Source organism: Drosophila biarmipes, chromosome 3L (assembly GCF_025231255.1).
Source record: "Drosophila biarmipes strain raj3 chromosome 3L, RU_DBia_V1.1, whole genome shotgun sequence".
NCBI classification, from domain to species: Eukaryota; Metazoa; Arthropoda; class Insecta; order Diptera; family Drosophilidae; genus Drosophila; species Drosophila biarmipes.
This window is the reverse complement of record NC_066613.1, coordinates 20075006-20097282: the sequence shown is the minus strand read 5'-3', so window position 1 is coordinate 20097282 and position 22277 is coordinate 20075006. Positions and strand designations below refer to the sequence as shown.

At 41.1% G+C, this 22277-nt stretch overlaps 3 protein-coding genes across 7 annotated transcripts in view; 1 reads left to right on the top strand and 2 right to left on the bottom strand.

Annotated features, from left to right (window-relative positions):
• The first annotated feature begins 221 nt into the window (after positions 1-221).
• LOC108035372 (proteasome subunit beta type-7) lies at positions 222-1694 on the top strand. The gene is made up of 3 exons (XM_017110972.3): positions 222-392; positions 462-641; positions 1017-1694. Exons 1-3 carry the CDS (start codon positions 331-333, stop codon positions 1591-1593), a joined length of 819 nt encoding a protein of 272 aa, XP_016966461.1. The 5' UTR covers positions 222-330; the 3' UTR covers positions 1594-1694.
• On the bottom strand, positions 1685-15750 carry LOC108035373 (reversion-inducing cysteine-rich protein with Kazal motifs). Of its 3 annotated transcripts, none has more exons than XM_044094907.2 (8): positions 15522-15750; positions 12601-13156; positions 8889-8944; positions 5727-5841; positions 5460-5665; positions 4741-4882; positions 3106-4668; positions 1685-3029 (listed from the first exon to the last, which is right to left on the bottom strand). In XM_044094907.2, exons 2-8 carry the CDS (start codon positions 12926-12928, stop codon positions 2230-2232), a joined length of 3210 nt encoding a protein of 1069 aa, XP_043950842.1. In that variant the 5' UTR covers positions 12929-13156; positions 15522-15750; the 3' UTR covers positions 1685-2229. The 3 variants fall into 3 exon arrangements, with proteins under 3 accessions (XP_043950842.1, XP_016966462.1, XP_043950843.1); XM_017110973.3 differs by having other exon boundaries at positions 15542-15750; XM_044094908.2 differs by having other exon boundaries at positions 15574-15750.
• An 877-nt stretch (positions 15751-16627) lies between these two features.
• LOC108035106 (synaptotagmin-5) overlaps positions 16628-22277 on the bottom strand; it is a 56097-nt gene continuing 50447 nt past the window's right edge. For all 3 annotated transcript variants that reach the window (XM_017110535.2, XM_044094756.2, XM_017110534.3), the window contains exons 4-8: positions 21601-22090; positions 19305-19585; positions 19099-19248; positions 18680-18820; positions 16628-18466 (exon numbers count right to left, since the gene is read on the bottom strand). In XM_017110535.2, the coding sequence (XP_016966024.1) occupies positions 18320-18466; positions 18680-18820; positions 19099-19248; positions 19305-19585; positions 21601-22090 (1209 nt within the window). In that variant the 3' untranslated portion in view covers positions 16628-18319. The remainder of the gene's footprint in view (positions 18467-18679; positions 18821-19098; positions 19249-19304; positions 19586-21600; positions 22091-22277) is intronic.

Below are 22277 nucleotides of genomic sequence, written 5' to 3'. Positions count from 1 at the left end.
TTATTAGTTAAATATATTAGGGGCCTTCTACAACACCAGTTGCATACGCAGAATTACCTTTGGAATTGGTGATTTGAAATAAGAGTCTAAAATGTTATTTGGAGTAGAAAGCCTGCTACCCAATCTGTACAAGATTTACTATACTTTTATCTTCGATATTATCACACCTGTCGTGAGCCATCGATTGAGGCGACTGATACTAACCAATCGATACTATCGATGTTAGTCCCAGCTCTATCACGCCTTTAACAATTTTGTTTGTCATTCCGCTTGGCAGAAATAAAACTTTAATTCTTCGTGTGAATATAGTGGAAATAAGCAGCACATACCATGGATTTGGACAACGCACGCGATCTGCCACGCCCAGGCTTCAACTTCGATAACTGCAAGCGGTAAGAGCTCCGGGGCTGCGCAGAAATCCCTTAGCGGCTTTTACAAACTAATCATCTATTTGCTTTTAGCAATGCGACTCTTCTGAAGGGGGGCTTCAAGCCACCGACAACCACCAAAACCGGCACCACCATCGTCGGCATCATCTTCAAGGATGGCGTTATCCTGGGCGCCGATACGCGAGCCACCGAGGGACCCATTGTCTCAGACAAGAACTGCGCTAAGATCCATTACTTGGCCAAGAACATATAGTGAGTCCTCAGATGACACATATCATGTTCATGTCTATAGCGGCTATTGTTCTGATTCCACTAACCTATATACCCTTTATTACTGTTTTGCATTGGTTTTCCCATTATAGGAATAATTAAAAAAACCTCCACCCATCCTAGAACTAGATCATTTCAATGTAGTTTAGTAAATGCTTAAACTACAGACATACTTCCATAGCTCGAAATCCCCTAGTTAGTAGATCACGGAGAGAGTTTGTAGTGTGGAACATCGACCTTTGCTTACCTTATGAATTTTGCTTTTAAACATTGGTACCACTAGGAAATAGCAGTAGTTTCTTCTTAAAAATCTCATTTCTACCTACATAATCCTCATCAAAAATCGTTCCTCTTTAGTTGCTGTGGAGCTGGAACTGCTGCGGACACTGAGATGACCACGGATCTGATCTCCTCCCAGCTGGAGCTGCATCGCCTGCAGACTGAGCGCGAGGTGCGCGTGGTGGCCGCCAATGTGATGCTGAAGCAGATGCTCTTCCGCTACCAGGGTCACATCAGTGCCGCCCTGGTGCTCGGCGGTGTCGATAAGACCGGACCGCACATCTACTCCATTCACCCACATGGCAGCTCGGATAAACTGCCGTATGCCACCATGGGCTCGGGTTCCCTGGCCGCCATGACAGTGTTCGAGAGCCGCTGGAAACCCGACATGACCGAGGAGGAGGGCAAGAAACTGGTGCGCGATGCCATCGCCTCCGGAGTGTTCAACGATTTGGGTTCAGGATCGAACGTCGATCTGTGCGTGATCCGAAAGGGCAGTGTGGACTATCTCCGCAACTACGAGCTGGCCAACAAGAAGGGAGAGCGGCAGTTGGACTACCGCTTCAAGAAAGGAGCCTCAACCGTTCTGCATACCTCAGTCAAGGATCTGCTCATCACCGAACGCGTCCAGGTGGTGCCCATGGAGACTTCTTAAGGCGATTTCCTTTTCTACCGTTTCGTACATTTAATCTAATAGAGCTTTGGCTGGATCTACTTGGAGTGGTTCATAATAAAGGAAGCCATGCTTCAACTCAAGTTTATGTTTTATTCGGGGTATTTTATTAGACTAGCGAAACTCCTAGGTGGACGATGCTTTGGTCATTAACGAACCCTAGCCAGGGACCGAAGAAATAACTAAAATACAATGTTATAGGTTATTTTTACGAATTAAGTGTGTGTCCTTATGGTAATGAAGCATTTTTTTGGTCCAATAAATATCTTTGTACTATTTGTCTATTAAAACTTCAAATCCAAGTAAATGAGATTGTTAAAAATACAACACTTTAAAAATGTTTAAATCGAAATTATTATGAAGTTTAAAAATTAATTTAAAATATATATTTAAACTAGTTGACTTTAAATAAAATTATAGGTCCCTGGAAAAATTAGAGAATTAATTTTAAAGGGCATTTCTCGTTTGGGACTTACATTAATTTAGCTAATATCACATGGTACAGAGGGTCAATTCCTATCCTTTGAAGGCACTTTCCATCTCTTAGATTAACAGATTAATTGGCACCAAGAATTCACTTGATTGAGTTAGATCATACACACTCCTTCTAGGACTAACTTAAGCTATGATTAATTTTAGAACTAACAGAAGTAGGGGGAGTATCCAAATGGTGTGGGAACCATATGATGTTGCTCCATTTGGCGTGGGTTCTAGTAGATGTGATACCGTCAAACAGGAAAGAGCTAGATTGGTTGTGATCCTGGGTGATTGGGCGTTGATTAAAGAGGATATCTTCTCCGCCTCGCGGGCACAGGCTTCCAATTGAAGGCGCGTGGGTCTTTTGATGCTGCTGGCGGGCACCAGTGCCACAAAAATGCCCACTTCCATGGTGAGGAATCCCGTCAGCTGACACTCGCTGACCTGCACCAGTCCGTCTAGTTGCTGGAGTACTCCTTGGAGGGTCAAAAGCGTGCTGCTCTGGGCCCTCAATCCGTACATGGCCCGGTCGAACTGCTTCCTGGAGTAAATGATCCTGAAGGCGCCACCAGCACACAGTGGACAACATGCTCCCGGGGGGACTATCAAGCGACAGTGCTTGGACACGGGAGCAGGACACTGAACAGTTCGACAGCGCCGTCCCATATCGCTGGCCAGCAATCCGACCTCCCGACACCGACCCACATAGTCCACCAGCACGTACTCTGACCTGGCCGCATAGCTACTCTTGTAGGTCACTCCATTGATTCCACAGACGGGGGACGGTGAGGCATAGCGACTCGTTTGACATGCGGACCAGTAGGCGACTTGGCCCTGGGGATTGGCTCTCAGCAGCTCACATGCATTTTGATAAGTGCGCCCTTGGGTATCGCATACCTCACCCTGGTGGAAGGATGAGCAGTTCGAAGCGGTAGCATTTACTGAAATTATAGAATAATAAATTCTATATTTTCAAATCTATTTATATCATTTTCTTTTGTTGGTCCTTTAACTTACCACACACATATTGCAGGCATGGCCGCTGCATGCTGGCCAGGCACACTTTCCTATTATCCAGGCACTGAGTTCCGAGAGGACAACTATTCGGAGGAGCTGCCTGGCAGGCATTTCGGGCATTGCAGGCTCCATAGACGTAGTCCCCCTCGGGCAAGTGACACTTGGCCACACAGGCCGAGGGGTAGGTATTCCCATTGGAGCCACAAACGGGAACATAGTGAGCTGGACAATTGCAAGGCAGACTGGTGTATCCCGAATCCACGAATCCCGGCAGACGACACTGCTGCTTGGTGCACGTAATCTCGCCGGCAAAGCAAGTGCAGAGGTTGCACTCCAGGTAAAATGAGGATCCATGGCGGTAGCTCCTGGCACCGGGAAGGATGCAGTGGGAGTGCATGTAGCTCGGCAGGGGCTGACACTGCTCCAGACGACCCTCCAGTCCACACGAGCAGACTATGTGCTCGGCCAGCGGAAGCTGACCCACCTCGGACTTCTTGTGCAGAGTGCTCTTGCCGAGGCGCACATACGAGCCGAAGGGGACAAACAGTTTTGAATCCTGTCCCAAATTGCAGCCCGGTATGCAGGAGTATCCTTGATTTCCTCCGCGCTGCAAAATGCAAACTTCGCTGCCGTTGCAGGGTTTTTTGGCGCAGGGTGAGGTGATGCCCTGGGACTCCTCCGGAGTGGCATCTCCTGGCTTCAGATAGCTTTCCAACGAAATACAGGGCAGTGGATCATCCTCATCCTTTTCCTTCAGCCTAGAGCATATGTCCTTCGGTCGCTGACTCTGCAGTGTCCAGTCCAGACACTTGTCCAAGAGCTCATGGCAATCCTCACTGCAAATGCCATTGAAGAGACCCTCTCGAGTGCAGGGCTTCAGCTGGAGGGCACAGACCAGGGCCTGCCACTTTTCCGGCGCACACCGACTGGTGTTCTTGATGAACAGGTCCTGGCCCAGTACTCTTACGGTTCCCCGCTGCTGCAGGACCTGCAAATCCTCGCGAGCGGCTGCATCATGCTCAGGCGTACAGCTGCGAAAGAGTTCCGTGGGTCGATTGTTGAAGTTGGAACAAAAACTGAGACCCTGGCAGCCCAGTTCACAGGGAGCATCCACACTTTCTATACACCGTCGCAGTTCCCTTTCCGCCGGCTGATCCATACACTCGCTTTCGAAACTGGATCTCGCGTCCCACCAGTTGCTGGTGAAGATCTGGTTGCACAGTCGTCGGCACTTGTGGCTGGAGGCCTGTTCGCAGCATTGTCTTTTGGCTGCATCCATTCCCAGATGGTTGGGTTCGCCCAGAGATCCTCCCTTGCCAGATGTACGTCCTTGGGCGAGGGTTCCGGCAGCTCTGCCCGATCCTCCGGGAACATAAAGTTTTCCCGTCACCGTGAGAAAACACTGCCAGAAGGGGAATTGGGGCAAGGGAGATCCACATCCTGCTGCCTCCAAGCGAGAGAAGATCACTTCACTCCGCTCCATGAGGGTGGCGTTCTGATGGAGGAGGTTCCGGCAGGTGTGACGACAATGCTCCTTGTTGCTGTACTCGCAACAGGGCAGATCTATAAAATTATGAAGGTGAGGTTAATATAATTTTAAAATATTATTCTAGTTTACATATTTTATGTACTTACACTGCTCGGCATTCGCCAGTGGAGTCATGTCCGTGTGATTGTTGATGCACTGAATCACATCCGCATTGCGATCCCCACAGGACCCGTTAATGTCCACATGGTCATGGTTGTCATTCGCGGGCTCGAACACAGCTCGACAGGCCTGAAAATAATGGTTGAAAATTAAAATAAGATATTAATTAATGTATACTTTTGCAATTATTTTTAAAATAAAATATATTTAACTTAAGCTTAAACGATTTGATTTCGATTTAGAAAATATATTTGTTTAATACTGGCCTAATTTCATTGAAGGGTTATTACGTGTAAAATAAGCAATTTGTTTTTTAAGTTTTATAATTTTTACACTTTAGAATTTAATTAAAGGTTTGCCAAACAAAAATATTTGTGTTCCAAATAAGTCCATTATGAAAAATGTTGCAATGAGTCGTGAGCAATAACTAATTAGTTAACAAATAAAGGCAACACGATTGCAATATTTTAACGATTTATTAACACAGAGAAATTAAGGCGACCCCAAAAAATGGGAAAGATAAATATATATTTAATTTCAAACCATAAATTAATAATTTAATAATTTTATAATAATTTAAAAAAAATACCATAACATTTTTTAAAATTTTGTTTAAATATGAAATGAAACTGCGAATGTTTTAGCTGTTTTAAATGTTCAAGATGGCTGTTAAATTTCATATTTAATTGGGTTTGTGGTCTCCTACCTCCAGGCACTCGGAGGTGCGGGCCTGCCCGCAGCACTGATCCGCGGCCTCCTGGCGCTCCAGACAGTCGTACAGCATTTGCTCATCGCTGCGCCGGCAGTTCTGCACAGGTGAGCGGCTCGAAGTGGCGCAGACATTGCGGCAATGGGGCAGAACTCCAAATTGGCAGCAACGTCTGCCCGACCAGTCCGCTCCACGGGTGACCGCTGCAGACGAGAGAGTCCAAATTATTCAATGGATTTTATGGCGTTATTTTCCCCCACTCACCGTCGAATGTCTGGTTGACGCAGGTCCAGAATTCCACTTGGTGCAGTTGACAATATCTGCGCAGTTCCTCGCGGCTATCGCCACCAGCGCCAGTGGCAAACTCCACCAGAGATAACTGGAAAAATATGCATAAATTGCCATAGACAACAAGTTATTAATCGCAATCAAAGTTAATCGTCGACCGAGAGCTTAACCCGCTCCTGACCCGCAACCTGTTGGTTTTCAGGTGCTCTGTGCGCAGTCGCACAACTTTCACACAAAGGAAAAATATTAAAAACATTTTAAAAAATTATATATATTTATAAAATTGAAACTAAAAAAAACTGAAGAAAGTTTCCCTCAAAATACCGAAACTTTTCAAAGAAGCTAGTTTTTTAAGAACATTTTCTATAGATAACAAACCCCTAAAAAATAACCAAGAGATGCTCTTATCATTAGCATTTTAGTTTTTAATGGTTATTCCTTTTCCCTGAAGTTTTTGGAAACCTTAGCCTTGGTTGAGATTGCAGATCGAGCTCATCTTTGGAGTGCATGGGGGTTTCTGCCAAGGATTAAGTTCGGAGACAGGGCTCAAACATGCAGGTTGCACTTTTATCCTGCTCTTGTTGTGGTATTTTTCGGCGTATTATGTTACATTTCTGAATGCTGCGCTCTTCCTGACACCATCATAAATAACATTTGCCGCTCTTGCTCAGTTTCTATCGATAAAGAACAGGCCCAGGGAACTTCAATAACACATTTTCAGGCTGTCTGCCAGTCTGAGACTCGCGTATCTGCCACAGTAATCTGAGTAAAGCGATGTCTATTCAAGATACTTCGTGTGCTTGTCCTCGGAACTTGTCTGGATCTTGAGCCTGGTGGCATTCCCATAAATACAAATTAACATAAACTGAGGTGGAGATGGTGTGGGCTTAAAGGGGGGGGGGCCTTTGTTGGGAAGATACTATATATGGGGTAGAGGAAACATCATTTATTTTCAAAAAGAATTGAGGCATATAATTTAATTTGGTATCCTCAATAGTTTATTTGGATATTTTAAGTGGCCTTTCAAATTCAACATCCAATTAAATTCTGGTCACCTCCTATTTATTTATTTTTTTATTGAAGGCTTTAAGCATATTAATAGGACACTATAAAAGTGATAATTGTAGCCTACCTTCGATTTAATCACATGTTTCTTTTATACCAAATGCCACCCTTTTTTCAACTACGCCCCTGGCTTATACGCACTCTTTTCACGTGTGTTCCTGGGTTGTTTCCCCTCTTTGAGGACCGGGCCTCGAGCCTGTCTGTTGCAGTTTTGTTAATGAAGTGTCCGTGGCCATGTCACGCACTCCCACACACTGGGATAGCTACATGGAACCGCCTCTTCCCGGAGGAAGGCAGGTTGCCCACCTGGGCTCAAAATCGCATCAGATAGAGCCCACAGACTTGTCCGCTTGCAATTATCAGACCTCGAGCCACAAAAGAGCATTTTGTCAATAATAAAATGCGCGTAAATTTGCACCTATCTCGGCTGGGATCGCTCGTCTCGGGTTCGACTTTTCACACATTCAGGAGACCCCGAAAGCAGAACAATTTGTGAGTGGGGAGTCGGATATCAAGGGGTCTCCTATTTCCCGACACCCACTTGTAAGATCTAGCTCTCTAATCTTTCGCTTGAGAGAGCGGGAAAAGCAATTGAAAAGTGGATTTGGGGGAACGCCCATGGGAACCGAACCGGTTGGCATTATCCTGTTTGTCAGTTTCAATTTGGCCGAAAGATTTAATGCCTTCATTTGCATTTCTAAATGAAAAGATTGCCAAAGCCCCAGCCCCAGCCCACTTTCGGCTGGAAAAACTAATTGGTTTTGGGTGGAAAATGGTTATGATTACAAAGTTAAATGATGTCAGTGATTTGATTGCCGGCATTGCCTCTAACTAAATCGGGCCTAGGAGCAGACTACCGACAACCGACACACACGACACACTCGCTCTCAAAGACAACAAATTGATTTTCAGCCGGCTCGGGTTTTATGAATGACTTTGAATGGCAAACTGGTTGGTCTGGCTCTCATTGCACAGGGAAAAACTGATATACCCAGGGGCTAAAATCACTAGAAAGTCTTTAATAACTAACGAACCTATAAGACATAGTATATCATATCACATTATTCTTAGATATTTCAATCTTTATCATATTAGATAACAAATTTTCTCTCTCTGTAGGAGTCTGGGCTTTTGTCTGGGTTCGGTCTTTGAGGTGCAATTACCTGTTTGCCAGTTTATGCTAATTAACAATGCAATTTGTGTGGAGTTTTCCAATCCTTTTTGGCACAAGGCTCTACGATCAGCCATCGGCATCCAGCGGATGTGGATATGGCATTCAAAGTTCTACCGAAATCGAACGACCATTAAAACCTGTCATAATAATTTTCAATGGTTTTTCTGCGTGCGACAGTCCGACGGATCAACGTTTATTGAATTCTAAATTTATAGTGCTTAGTATGCACCGCATCGCACACCATTCATAAGGAGGGATAGAGGAATCATGGGCACATAAAAATACCAGGAAATGCACCGTGGCTCGATCAGTAGTTTTTCCACCTTATCGGCCTGTTCAATCTGTATCTGCTCTGCTGTCCGAGGTGTTCGTACTTATGGATAGTTGCCTTCGGCTGGCGTTTAATATTTATGACAGGCACATCATTTCCCTTCGAGTGGGTTTTGACTGTGGCCTAGGCGCCTGGTACACCGCATTTGGGCATGATGGTTATGAGTGAAGATATTCAGTTGGAAAATGTATGATAATTTATGTAAGGTTTGTATAAGTATTCAATTTCAATTGAGAAAAAGGAATCTTATGATTTAATTTGGTACAAAAAATCTATTCCTATTTAGTATCTATGTTTATAATATATTTTTCTTTTATTCCTCTTATTTTTTTCGGCAAAAAGAGAATATTTTTAAAAAATCCCCAGTTATTTACGGTATGTATTTTACTACTCTATTGATTTATTAATCCACTTTAAAATAAATCCGCTTAAAAATGAACTTTATAGCCACCAAACGATTGACCTTGGCTGTGCCCCGCGTTGCATCCACTCAACCGTTCATACGCACTTTTGATATATGATCAGTCCTACCCACTGGGCCCCCCGTGCCCCAATCCGCGATACTTACATTTTCGCATGCTGTGCGACATGAGCCGAAGACCTGATTGCAACATGTGAAGATATCTGCAAGAGAAGCAAACAAACAGAAAGTAAGCATGTTGCGCGAGCAAAACAAGAAGTTAAGTTGGCAAAGTGCAGCATATCAGGGTTTAATGGCTTGGCTCACGCATTTTGACACCACTCAGTAAATTAAAATTTAAATAAATGCCACGGGAAGCAGCGCGATATCTGCCAGAGGATCGTTAAAGGAACGGTCCGCAGTCAGACTCGCTTGATGCCCGATTCCCGATCGTGGTCATGATCATGATCATGATCGCCACATGTTGGTCTGAATCTGAATCTGTGGCAAGATACAAAGATACACTTCCTCTGGCACAAATCACAATGCCGCCTTCAGAGGCGGGGTTTCACTTTTCGCACTAATTAGGTGGCTGGAATGGTATCCTGCTTATCTACGAGGCCTGGTGACTGATTACTTATTAAGCACTTACCGCTTGGTTTTGCTCTTTTTCCCCCTTCTTTTTCTGGCTGCGGTTCATTTGGAGGATTGCTCATTGGGTGTTGAACTTTTCTTGCGAACAGAAATGGGGGAGCATGGTGGATGTGGGGTGTTTTGGGATCGGAGATGACAGAGTGATATTAGGAATAACAAAAAAAAAATATTTTATAAAAATATTTAAGAACTTATAATTGGAAAAAAAGTATATTTCAATATAAAGTAACCGACACTTTTCCTATAAGTACCGACATTAGTTAACTAATTGGTAAAACAGTTAATAAATTTATGGTTTCAAAAAATTTTTTAATATTTTTAGAAACATTTTTGTAAATAGCTTAAGAGATAAACAAATATAAACCTAAGTTTAAAAAATATTCAATTCACTTTAATTTGGGATCACTATAATCGTAAACCGTAAAACCATAGATACTTTGTTACAAAAATGAATTCCAGGAGTCTAGATTACTAATACACTACTAACCTTTTCTAAGATCTTGAAGAAATACCTGCTGTCGGCTATAACAACTTGACTCGCCTACCCATAATTGACATCGTTCTGATTGCGTTGAAGATTGAACAACCAGATAAGCAGCTAATCCCAACCAGATGAATATGAATGAGCTGGATCGCAGAGAACTGAAAGCCGTGACACGAATGCGCGATTATAATGCAGAGGGATGCGTAAAAAGTCGGATACCCTGCGATCTCTTCACACTACGCATCACTGGCTGGCAGCGATTCCCATGTCTGACATCTGCGACACATGTCCCCCATCTCCGGACTCGAAACTCCGGATCCGGCGACTTGGACGTGTGACAGTCGGCCGGGCGAAAAGGGCGGGTTCAAAGAGTTTCGCTGAGTGCGTGAAAAATTTCAGTTTTTGTCACTTGCGGCAGGAATTGGGGGGCTACTGAACTTCAGGGAAGATCAAAAGCAGTGCCCATTAATTAAGTGTGCAATTGCCAGAGGAGGGCAGAAAACTCGGGGTGGGCGCTGGGCTAAGTGAAAACTGCTAAGATTTCCCCCCATTTCTTGGTCGGAAGCTCACGTATTTTTGGACCAGCCATTTCATTTCGGCCAAGCGAGTCCGGACAGTCGGGTTGAGTGACTAATTTTAGCGCAAATTTACTTTGAAGTCCACCGAAATAAATTTGGCCGCGGCCTATGAGAGCATTGATTTGGGGAATCAAATGTGAAACTGCGAAACTGTGACAAATCGCTTGGAAAATGCCTTTTCGATTCGCCGGGCCTTGTCTTCTACCCCATTTTGATATGCCTCCGATGCCGATGCCGATTCTTGTTCTGATTCAGTTTTTATTTGGCATTTATTTTTAAACCTGTTAATGTTTTCATTTGTGCTTGCTACTCTGCGTTAGTGTACCGTTGAGTGCTATTTTTATGATGTATCTTAGTTTCAGTTTTAGTTGCAAAGTTGCGCAGTCTTCCGCCGGCGATGGTTCTTTTTTACTGTGGCCAATGATCTAAGTTGCCTGTCAACGCACCACACGCCACAAAATAGTTTATGTGCTTTTTAATTATTTTAAAACTATAATTTAAGCAGTTTATAGAAAAAAAAAACAATGAATGACTGGAAAGAAGAGTTTGTTGAGTTCGTTTCAATTTACAGAAAATGCCTTCAATGAATAAGTTTATAAATTGGTTTTAAGTAAGGTACTAAATAATTTAAATAATGAAAAAAAGCAGGGAAAACATAAAAGATAAATTTTAAAAAAATACAGGTATACTCAATTTTTTTTAAATTTTCGAAACCTATTTTCTATCTAAAGATTTACTTAAATTGTGAAACAACATTTTAAAGATACAGAACGTATCTATCGGGTAAAATTTATTAATTTCTCTGTGTGCCATGTTTTTCCTGTGCTCATTGGAGCTTTGGAGTGGGTTGTCTTCTAAAAATAAAGAAATCCACTCAATGGCAGTCTCGGATTCGCTGCCGCATGTCAAGTGTCACAGCTGATTTGTCGCCAAGTTCCCCGACTTTGGCGCAGATAACTCCCATCAAAGGGAGTGGACACAGCCGACCACCCGTTTGATTAACGTGAGTGCAACGAAAATGATTGCTTAATAGCTTTTTTACGACCGCAGCGCATTCAGAGGTGGCCATTTGTATGCAAAACACTTCAAATGCCGCACTGTTCAAATCATTTCGGATGCACAGCACCACGCCGAAGAAATTCCTTTTGCAAAAAGCGAGGGACAATACAATCAGTTAAGCTCAAGGCGGCGACATATATGAGCAGGCCATAAAATTTCATTGGAAATCTAACACATTTATCATGCACTGACACCCCCATCCCCCATCCCCATAATTCACTCGAGCTGCGAGTTAATAAAACAGCCAGTGGCGAAGTGAACGAAGAAGGGGCTGGGCTTGAAGCTGAATCTGAAGTGTATCTGGGCTTCTGATATGCTGGCGCCATCAGACCAGCCGGCTCTGCAGCAATTTAAACTAATTTTTAACACAGTTTCAATTTGGATTCGAGCACAAACACGCATTCGCTCGGATACAGATAGTGGGGCGTACGTATCTGAAAACAGTGGCATCGTCATCATCATCATCATCATCGTCAGCAGCACTTTCAATTAAAACATTCGCGCTCAAAAGGAAATTATTGCTTTTGATTAAGTGAGTGGATGCGATGAGTGTGGACCGGAGTGTGGTTCCATTTGCATGCAAATCAAAGTGGGAGGGGCCGCAAAATGTTTTTATATTCGTCGGTTCCTCTAGCTGAGCTGTCTAAACCGAACTGAGCAGCCCTAAAAATGCGGGCCAGCAGAAGGCGCAGTGAATGAAAGTGACAATGTTTTAATAAATTAACAAACCAGTTCTTCAAAGTACCATAAACTTGAAAAATTTCGAGCAAAAAGTTTATGTGGCTTGGATATGAATATAAATCTTATCAACATTAATTTTGAAGCTAACAATTTTAGTTACTTTCCTTAAACTAATAAATTCTTTAATAAGAAATAAACGTTTCTTTACAAAACTAGTAAATTCTATTATAATATTAAAATACAAATATTATATGTTGTACTTATCTCCTATAATATAAAACTTTGTTTATTTTTAATACTTTAAAAACCCTGCTCAACATCCCAGCAATTTGTCACCCATGAGTTTGCCTATTTCCAACTGATAAGCGGCTGCTTTTGAAGTGCCAGTAAAGGGTCACAGGTCCCAAGAGCCTTATCAACTCACCATGCGATTCTCCGGACGATCTCACAGATTCCACAGCAGTGAATTCGGAGCTGTCGATGGCCTCACTGGTATCCGCATCCAGCCAGTCGTAGTCATCGGAGTTCAGGCTCACAGACTGACTTCGACTATTTTTCTTGGATCCACTGGATGGCGCATGGCGATGATGATCCACGGAGGCGTTACTTTTATTGTTGCGACGTCGCACCTGTCGATCTCCGGAGTGCAGGTGATCGTTCTTGGTGCTCTGGTTCTCCTCCAACTGGCGGACAGCACTGACCAAGCCGAAAGGCAGCAGGAGCAGCACAATTTCCCAGCCACTCAGGCGCATTTTTATCGTTGTTTTGTCTGACTTTTTAAATTTATTCACTTGTTTGTTTGTATTTTTCACTGTGATTATGTCGAGTGCATTTTGTGCACTGCGATAAGTCGTTGCGGCCAAAGGAAGTGAGTGTGTCACAAGTCAAAAGTCTCGATGGGTTCATCTACATGGCCAATTGGCATCCGTTCGATAAGCGACTGCTTACGCACCACTACACTATATACAAACTGATTTTTCCTGCACAGAACAAAATTAGGGTAATAAATAGTAAGGGATTTTGTATAAATTTAACAAAATAATTCCTTTAAATATAACACAAACAGACATTTATTTACACAGTTTTAAAGACTTTACAAAAGGATATTTTGAATTTTCTCCTGTTTGTAATGATTTTATACACTTCTAAACCACTTCCTAAAATAGCTTGTATTTTATAAACTATAAATGTATATATTTTATAAACTTCTAAACTATTTATTGGGAATGCCAAAAACATTTTGTCAAAATGTATTAATAACTTTAATCCTAAAAGTTTTGGAAACTCTACAAGAATGTTTCCACGAAATGTCAAAAAAATGTAAATAAAATTTTTGTTTAGTGCACATTTTATAGACATTGGGGCTGCGATGCTCGTTACTAGATAGTGATTGAAAAACGCAGACAAAAAATGAAAAGCGATTAAATTTAATGGTCTCCCGCACAAGGGACTCTATTGATAGGGCGCTGAGCTATCTGTTGAAATGTACATGAATAAATGTAAGACTGTTTACCCGGTGGCGAGTGTGGAAGTATTCGAAAGACGCCTTCGCTTTTGCCACTTGTCCACACGATGTCACACAGTAATTAAGCCAATTGACCTCGCTTGGCCGCCAGTTTGGCAAAGCGTTCCCAAAGTCTTCGGCGCCCATGCCCCACTACGTGCTCCTCCTTTTCCTTGTCCACAAAGGCAAAGTAGCGATGGCGATGGCAGCCGGCAACGGCGACAACATTTTATTAAAAGTGAAAAATATAAATAAATAATATCAAAATGCGCCCAGTGGCAGAGTCGTAGGCCGACAAAGTGACACAAACGGCGGGGGACGACGCACTAATGATGAGACTCGTTTCGGGTCGGGTTCTTCAAGAGCCTGCTTTTCCACCCACTTCTTTTTTTTTGCCTAGTGTCCTTGCACTTTTGCACTTGAAAAAAAAACAACTAATTTGAATTTTCATACATATTTTATAAGGGAGGAGCAAGTATAGTTTTCCAAAGGAATTAATTCAATGAGAAAAATGAAGAAAAAAAAGGATTAGATCCTCATATCCTCATATATCATTATAAAATTAGGGATTTTAAAAATTTTTAAATTTTACAACAATTAAATTAAATTTGAAACTAGTTTTAGTATTAAAGATATCTGAGAATAAAATGTTGATGCCATTTCCTATGCAACTCAAAGTAAACATATAAACCGTATTTAAAAAAAAATAACAATTAGTTTCTTGTAAAAATCAAATCAATTTAAAAAAAATAACAATTGGTTTCTTGTAAAAATAAAATCAATTTTAACCCTATTTATTATTTTTACGTTTGATATATTTTATTCTTAATTTTTCCTAGTGTTCGTCTGTGCCTGTGTCAAAGCGCATACCAAAGCAGAGGGCCACAGAGAAAGGGGGAGTGGTAACCAGAGGGGCGGGAAAGTAAGTGGCGGTGGGTGTCGGGCGGAGGGCGGTGGGTGGTGCTGGGCTATCAGCGACGAGTTGAGCGGTGACTGTGCTTTGATGTCTTTCTAATTGCATATTTTACAGCGCCAGGGAGTCGTCCCCGCACATCCTCATCCACACCCACCGCGCTCACAGCCAGTGCAGCTGCATATATCCTGCAAAAGGATAGCACTTTCAGCGCGAGTGGAAAGTAGAGCTATTTGCCGTGATGTGGAGGCTGGAAGCCCCCATGTCCCTTCACACCGCCCTGCTCCCCAACCACTTTACCCTTTTGGCCACCAGCTCAAAGACGCCGTCATCCAAAGTGGACCAGGACCTGGTTGGTTTGTCAACTTCAGCGTCAACGTCAGACGAATACGAGTAGGGACACAATGGCTGAGACAAAGGCGGCATGTTCAAAAACTAGACAAATATTAACTCATATGCAGCTGGAGGTTGGGCGGAGTAGAAGAAGCCTTTGTCTTTGGCCCTACAGTTCTGCTCCTCAAAGTCAAATATGGGAATTTATATTTGATAGTAACATTATCATAAAACGTAAAACCAATAACGTAAATATATACTTTTTTATAAATCAGAATACATTTTTGGAATATATAAACGAAAACTATTACTGCTGTATTTTTGGATTTTTTATTATTTACGATTTTTTCTCAGTTAAATCCCAAAGCTAGTTCTCCATAGAGGGTTTCCACTGTACATTTGAAATTGTGGCTTCAACTCCGTTTTGATTGCAGTGGGAGAACAATATGCATCAAACAGAAAATAGCGCCACTTTGCAAAAGGGATGCAAAAAGGAGCCGCAAAAGGACCTGAACAAATACATTCATCCCAAAAGCTTCACACACAGATACACACACACACGCACACATTGCACCCAAATGCATCCCATAATCACTTGTCGTTTGATTTGTTTACCGGGTTCACTGCGCCTCGCTTTCGAGACTCACACTTTGGTTTGGGTTATGCTTGATTTAAATATTTAATTTAATTTTTATTTGGCAGATTGTCATCTTTTTTTTTTATACAGAAAACACTTTTGATTTATTTTATTTAATTTATTTTGGTTCGCGATCGAAAGACTTGACGCGCGACATCTTCATATTTTACGTGCGCACGATCCGACGGTTGAAAACAAAGTGAGCGAAGTTGAGAACGAATTTTGTGTTATATGCGACTCGGCGCAGTGCACAGGGAGAAATTCCTTTAAATCTTAAATTTTATTAAAACTTTAAATTTTAAAAAAGTATACATTTACGATAGTCCTTTTTATTAAATTTGTAAATATTGATTTTTCCCATATTAAATTTTTTTAATATTATATATTTTTAATTGTTAATTTCCTAAAGGTAAAAATAGTTTAACTAAAAAAAATTTAATTTTAATAAAAAATGTTCAGCTTTGCGCCACAAAAAAAGTTTTTAAATTGTTTTATATGAGCCAGTTTGTTACTAACAATCTATTTTTTTTTAGTACAATAAAATTATTTTTAACGTGTTAAGACTTTTGATATATTTTATTTTTGTTTTATTTGTTTATTTTATTTATAAGAAGGAACTATGCAGTAATACAAAACCTCAAATATTTTAATTTCTATGGAAAAGTTAAGCTCTGTAATTAAGACTTTAAAATAAAATAAAAATTGTCTTAGAAATTAAAATTTTATTAATCTATTCATTTAGAACGTTTTGGCTAGTGTTATTAACAAATGTAAACTTACCTTAAAATTTAAAAAAATTAATGGAAAACCATGCAATTAAAAAAATGATAAATTTTAAAAAATTAAGAAGAGTCATACCTCTTGCGCTCCTGACTGAAATTGTTATAGGTCCACAAGGGCCTAGTATAACACAACGGTGTATTAGCTTATATTAAGCCGAGTCGCGAACCACAGCGTTTTACTCGCGCTGCCAACTGTTATGAACTGCTTTATTGAACTGCTTTCCAATTGAGCGCCAAATTGGCAACTTTCAAAACGAATTTAAAATGATTAAAACATACAGATTCCCTTTGTTTTTAGTTATTTATTTACCGAATAATTTAAATTCACATACATTTAGGTTTACATATACATGTTCATTCATATGAATATAGGTTGTCTTGTAGTTTGTATGTGTATATATTTATATTTTAGGTGGTGTTATCCCTCAATTATGGGGCTTAGTTTTCAACAGCGTTCCCTCTAGGCTACAATAAATAAACACTATTTGTAGGAAATATATTTGTATATGCAGTTTTTGTACATTTCGCTTTGTTTTTGCTGTTTTTCGGTGTTTTGTTGAGTGGCCTTCCGAGTGCGTATTTTATGTTCTTCACATATTTGCAAACTAATAGTGTTTTGCCTAAATCGGAGGTATTTCAGCATTTATTCTGTTGTTCTGTTGTTTCGGTTTATTTTCATGTCAGCAATGTTGTTCTTTGTGCTGCCGCTGGCATGGGACAAGTGGTGTAGAAGGATGCGTTTAGAAAAACTTGTATAATTATAGTGTATAATATATATATTTATATGCTGGCTCTCCCTAGAGTATGTACTTCTTTGTCTAGTTAACACGTGCAGTGCTATGTATTTTTCAAGTCTTTGTTTAGGTTTAAGTTACACACACACATTCAATTTTTGTAGTCTGCAATATATGTACTGGGATTAAATAGCGTATTTTACACACATTATAAGAACCGACTCCCCCAGTTAGTTCGTGCGACAACACCAAAAGTACAAAGATTTATGCGAAAGAACTCATCGACCAACCCTCGTTTCTTGCTATTCAGATGCATTCGGAATACTTACTGTAAGTACATATAAAATAGGCTAAAGTGCTCCAGAAAATGCTCTTTGCTGAGTTTTTCTTGATAGACGTACTCGGCTGGAAGGAATTATATGTGTTTAGCTTAACAATTAGCATAAGTTCTCCTCACTTCACATCTCGCTCTTCGTCTTTTTTGTATCCTGTTTGTCAAACCGTCGTCGACGAGTCGACAAACGCACACAGGATCGAATGGCAAAAGGACAACAGCGAATGGCGATGGCAATTTGTCAACTGTCGGCGACACAAAGGGGCGACTTCCTGCATGATTGACGACCACTCACCTATAGGAATTATTATTATTATTATTTCCCGTGCGGTGTATTCATAATTATTTAAGAAATGCACACTCGACTGCCCTCCTTGCGAAAAGGAGGCGACAGGCTCCGGCTCCTCAAGTGTCTGCTGAAGTCGATGGAAATGTCAACAAGTCTGGCTGACAGTTTTTGGTTTTGGTTTCTGCGATTACCGATTTCCCATTGTACCCTACCTTCCCTGGTTTTCCCTTCAGATGGTATGTGTGTTCTTTGTATTTTCTCAAGAGGTTGCACAAAATGCACAACAAAAAAACAAGAAAACAGAACCGTTAAACCAATTAGCCACAAATATAATTTTCATGGACATTCATTTTCTTCGAAGTTTCTGTCGTTGCTTAGGAACTTTTGATTGAGCTTCTTGGAGGGCTAGTTAGCTGCAGCGCATATATATGATATATAGAGTTGAGATTTTGATTTCGTAGAACATTATAAGCTTCTGGGGGCGGCGACCCGCCCAAAAATGCATTTGGAAAATTCACACAGACACGGTTAGTAGTACACCTATATAGAGCAATTGAATGTTTTTCTTTTCTTTTCTTTGTAGTGGAAAATCATATTTCCTAATGGTGCCCAATGGCCTAGCGGATGTAGTGCCACATGGCCGTGGGCTTGCGGGCATTGTTAATCATGTCGTGCCAGTGCTGGCATCCAGTTCCGCTTTCCTGGGGCCCCAAGCCGCAGCATCCGATTTCCGCGGCCTCGCTCCCAGCACCCACCACATAGATCTGCGGAGATATAATTTAGGTATATGTACAGAAGTGAAATACACTGAGTGGCACGGGGGGATTTCAATTAAAACTCGGCCGGGCATTAAACCGGGGCTATTGCCCGGAATTAGCAGCCGAGCTGTTAAAAACGGCGGAGGCCCCCGGTTTATGGCCCAATCCGGCCAAAAGGGAAGGCACAGGCAAGGGCTAAGGCTATGGGCTAAAGGTTACCTCGATGGCTGCATTGTGTAGATAATTTGATTGCAAATTAAACGTAAACGCCTCGTTCCAAATGGGGTTGGTGGGATCGTCGGACTTCGTAATGCTCGTCTTTTTCTTCTTGATGCGCTTGCCGTTTTGAATCAGGTAAATCTGAAAAAAATATTATAAAGGGTTAGAGGATTGCTTTTAAGTTATAAATAGTGTTAATACTTTGTTAAATTGAAATTTAACAATTTCTTCTTTTTTATCCATTTTTGAATCATATTTAAATGATTACAAATTGTTTTTATAAATTCATCATAAATTTTAACTATGATCAAATCAAGTTTTATTAAAAGTTTATAACCATTCAACGATAGCGAAAAATCTGATAATTTAGAAATGATTTTCTGCTCCAATTCATCTTAACACTTATTTTCGCTACCCACCTTCACATATGGTTCCTGAAGAGTTTCCAAATTCCTGGCCTTCATAATGACTACTGTCAATCGCTCAGCCTGCGGTAAATAGTTCAAGGAGCAGAGCAGCTCCGGTCGATCCTCCTTGGGTTTCTTGGTGCGCAGCAGGTCTCCCCAGATCTGAAAGTACTTGGCATTAACCTCTGTATAAGCACTTGCCAAAAAAAGGTACCCACCTCCACAGACTTGGAGAGATCCAGACCATCCACAGAGATGCGAACCTCTCCGATTATGTCGTTGTGTGAGTAGCGATCGTAGTCGAGCACCTGGAGGATCAGCTCCTTGCCTTGGAGCTGATCGCGGGAAACTGGGAACTTGAAGTGCTGGTCAAAGTAGGGATTCGATTCGCCACGATGGATGTGGGTCTGTCGCTTCCGGCTGTCGACCTCCGGTTGCAACATCAGCCGGACATAGGGATCCCGGAAACCACCCTCCTCGATGGGGCTGAGACTGTGAGCTAAGGTAGTAAATTAATTTATGGAAAGGTTAGATCAGTTTTTCATACTTGAAAATTGAGTCTATTATTCAAACTAAATTTTTATTTCGCCTAAAACTATTTTTCTTTACTTAAATTTCCTGTCTCATCTACATAAAGGTTTAAACTCAAAAAAGATAAAACATATCAGATTTCAACTTAGCAAACTTACAAACATATATCAACTAGTAATCAATTTCAATTCAGACATTTTTTCCCGGGAAATAAAAGCATTATAATGCGGCGTGTTCAATTGAAGTTACGCAGTGTGGAAAGAAGGACCCTGGAGGTCAATTTTTCCAGCACTATGCCAATGAAAAAACTTATGGAGGCGTATGCCCAGCACTACAAACTTGACCTGCGGAACATTTACTTCAAAGCGCATGGCATTCGAATCGGAAACAATGACACCGCCGAATTTCTGGATCTGCGCAATGGCCATGTCATAGAGGTCAGGTCAAACTTCTATCAATATATACCAAACGAATAATGCTATGTTTTTGTTGTTTACCCTTGGATTGTTAATGTTTTTTCTTCGTTGAACTTTAAGCTGTTATCAAATTAAATTATATGTTGTTAAACAATCAATAGTTAAAATTTTGACACTCGGTTGAAAGAATAATTTAAACGTAGATTATTAGAGAATGCAACCTCAAACTCATAGAGGTATCCCACGTCAGAATCGGGATCCAATTACTAAAGTTATGGAATCTGGAAATTCCGTTTTTGGGGTCCCATTCTGAATACCATTGGAATTAAGAAAAAATCTGGCATGAAAATCGGTTAAAATTTTGACCATCGTTAAAAAGAATAATTTAAATGTAGATTATTAGAGAATGCAACCTCAAACTCATAGAGGTATCCCACGTCAGAATCGGGATCCAATTACTAAAGTTATGGAATCTGGAAATTCAGTTTTTGGGGTCAGATTCTGAATACCATTGAAATTAAAAAAAAATCTGGCATGAAATCGGTTAAAATTTTGACCATCGTTAAAAAGAATAATTTAAATGTAGATTATTAGAGAATGCAACCTCAAACTCATAGAGGTATCCCACGTCAGAATCGGGATCCAATTACTAAACTTATGGAATCTGGAAATTCAGTTTTTGGGGTCAGATTCTGAATACCATTGAAATTAAAAAAAAATCTGGCATGAAAATCGGTTAAAATTTTGACCATCGTTAAAAAGAATAATTTAAATGTAGATTATTAGAGAATGCAACCTCAAACTCATAGAGGTATCCCACGTCAGAATCGGGATCCAATTACTAAACTTATGGAATCTGGAAATTCAGTTTTTGGGGTCCCATTCTGAATGCCATGGAACTAAGAAAAAATCTGACATGAAAATGGGTTAAAATTTTGACCATCGTTAAAAAGAATCATTTAAATGTAGATTATTAGAGAATAGAACCAAAAACTCATAGAGGTATCCCTCGTCAGAATCGAAATAAAATTACTAAACTTATGGAATCTGAAAATTCAGTTTTTGGGGTTAAAATGGGTTAAAATTTTGACCATCGTTAAAAAGAATCATTTAAATGTAGATTATTAGAGAATAGAACCACAAACTCATAGAGGTATCCCACGTCAGAATTGGGATCCAATTACTAAAGTTATGGAATTGCGAAATTCCGTTTTTGGGGTCCCATTCTGAATACCATTGGAATTAGTAAAAAATCTGGCATGAAAGTGGGTTAAAATTTTGACCATCGTTAAAAGGAATAATTTAAATGTAGATTGTTAGAGAATAAGCTCACAAACTCATAGAGGTATCCCACGTCAAAACCGGGATCCAATAACTAAAGTTATGGAATTTCGAAGTGCAGTTTTGGGATCCCATTTTCAATACCAGTGGAATATCGAAATTAAAATGGGTAACATTTTTGCCCCTATTCCAAAAACCACTGGAAAATTCGAACAGTCTGATAATGGGCTAAGCATTTTATTTTAAATTAAGATAATGGGTACTAAATATTTTTCTCCGAGCTCACCTTCAATCAGATGCACTGTCAGATCGAAAAGGTGATAGTCGTACTTCACCCGCAGGTGCAGTCGACCCACGGCGTGACTGGATTCCGGAGCTGTGAGATAGACGGGTCCGTCGGGCATTCGGTAGAGATCGGGTTGAAGGGCTCCCAGCGGGGAGGCGGGACCCATTGCGGGATCCACGCCGGGCTGCGAACGTGGCGGTATCAGGAGCGGCGAAAGGCAACGACCTCCGGCCACGCCCTTTCCCGAGCTACCGCCCCCCATACCCGATCCTCCGGCCAATGATGCCAAGCTGCTCTGCGAAGGACTGGGTGTCCTCAGATCCCCAGGATCCGCCGAGTGGGCGGGACTGCCGCAGCGGGCATCCAACGAAATGGTTCGCATGGGACTGGGCGATCTGGCCAAGTGGTGCGGAAATGCCGGCTCACTCGGCAGGGAGCTACGTCCGTCCGGTCCAAAGGTCCTTATCTGTGGCGAGGATCCACGATGACCCTGCGATGGTGAGAGCATGGTTAGTGGGATATTACAAATGCCGAAACACTAGGTTTTAAATTATTTCTGGAATTCAGAAGTCAAGTGATTCTCTTGATATATTACGAAATCGAGGATTTAAGAAATGTTAGAATTAGTCTAGTCTTATTTTAAAAAATATTAAATTTAACTTCAATTTGTTAAGGTG

Coding starts and splice junctions, on each gene's coding strand:
- LOC108035372 (XM_017110972.3), top strand. CDS start 331: ATGGATTTGGACAACGCACGCGATCTGCCACGCCCAGGCTTCAACTTC. Junction 393..461: donor AACTTCGATAACTGCAAGCG/GTAAGAGCTCCG, acceptor ATTTGCTTTTAG/CAATGCGACTCTTCTGAAGG. Junction 642..1,016: donor TACTTGGCCAAGAACATATA/GTGAGTCCTCAG, acceptor GTTCCTCTTTAG/TTGCTGTGGAGCTGGAACTG.
- LOC108035373 (XM_044094907.2), bottom strand. CDS start 12,928: ATGCGCCTGAGTGGCTGGGAAATTGTGCTGCTCCTGCTGCCTTTCGGC. Junction 8,945..12,600: donor ATCGTCCGGAGAATCGCATG/GTGAGTTGATAA, acceptor CTTCTCTTGCAG/ATATCTTCACATGTTGCAAT. Junction 3,030..3,105: donor ATGCCTGCAATATGTGTGTG/GTAAGTTAAAGG, acceptor CTATAATTTCAG/TAAATGCTACCGCTTCGAAC.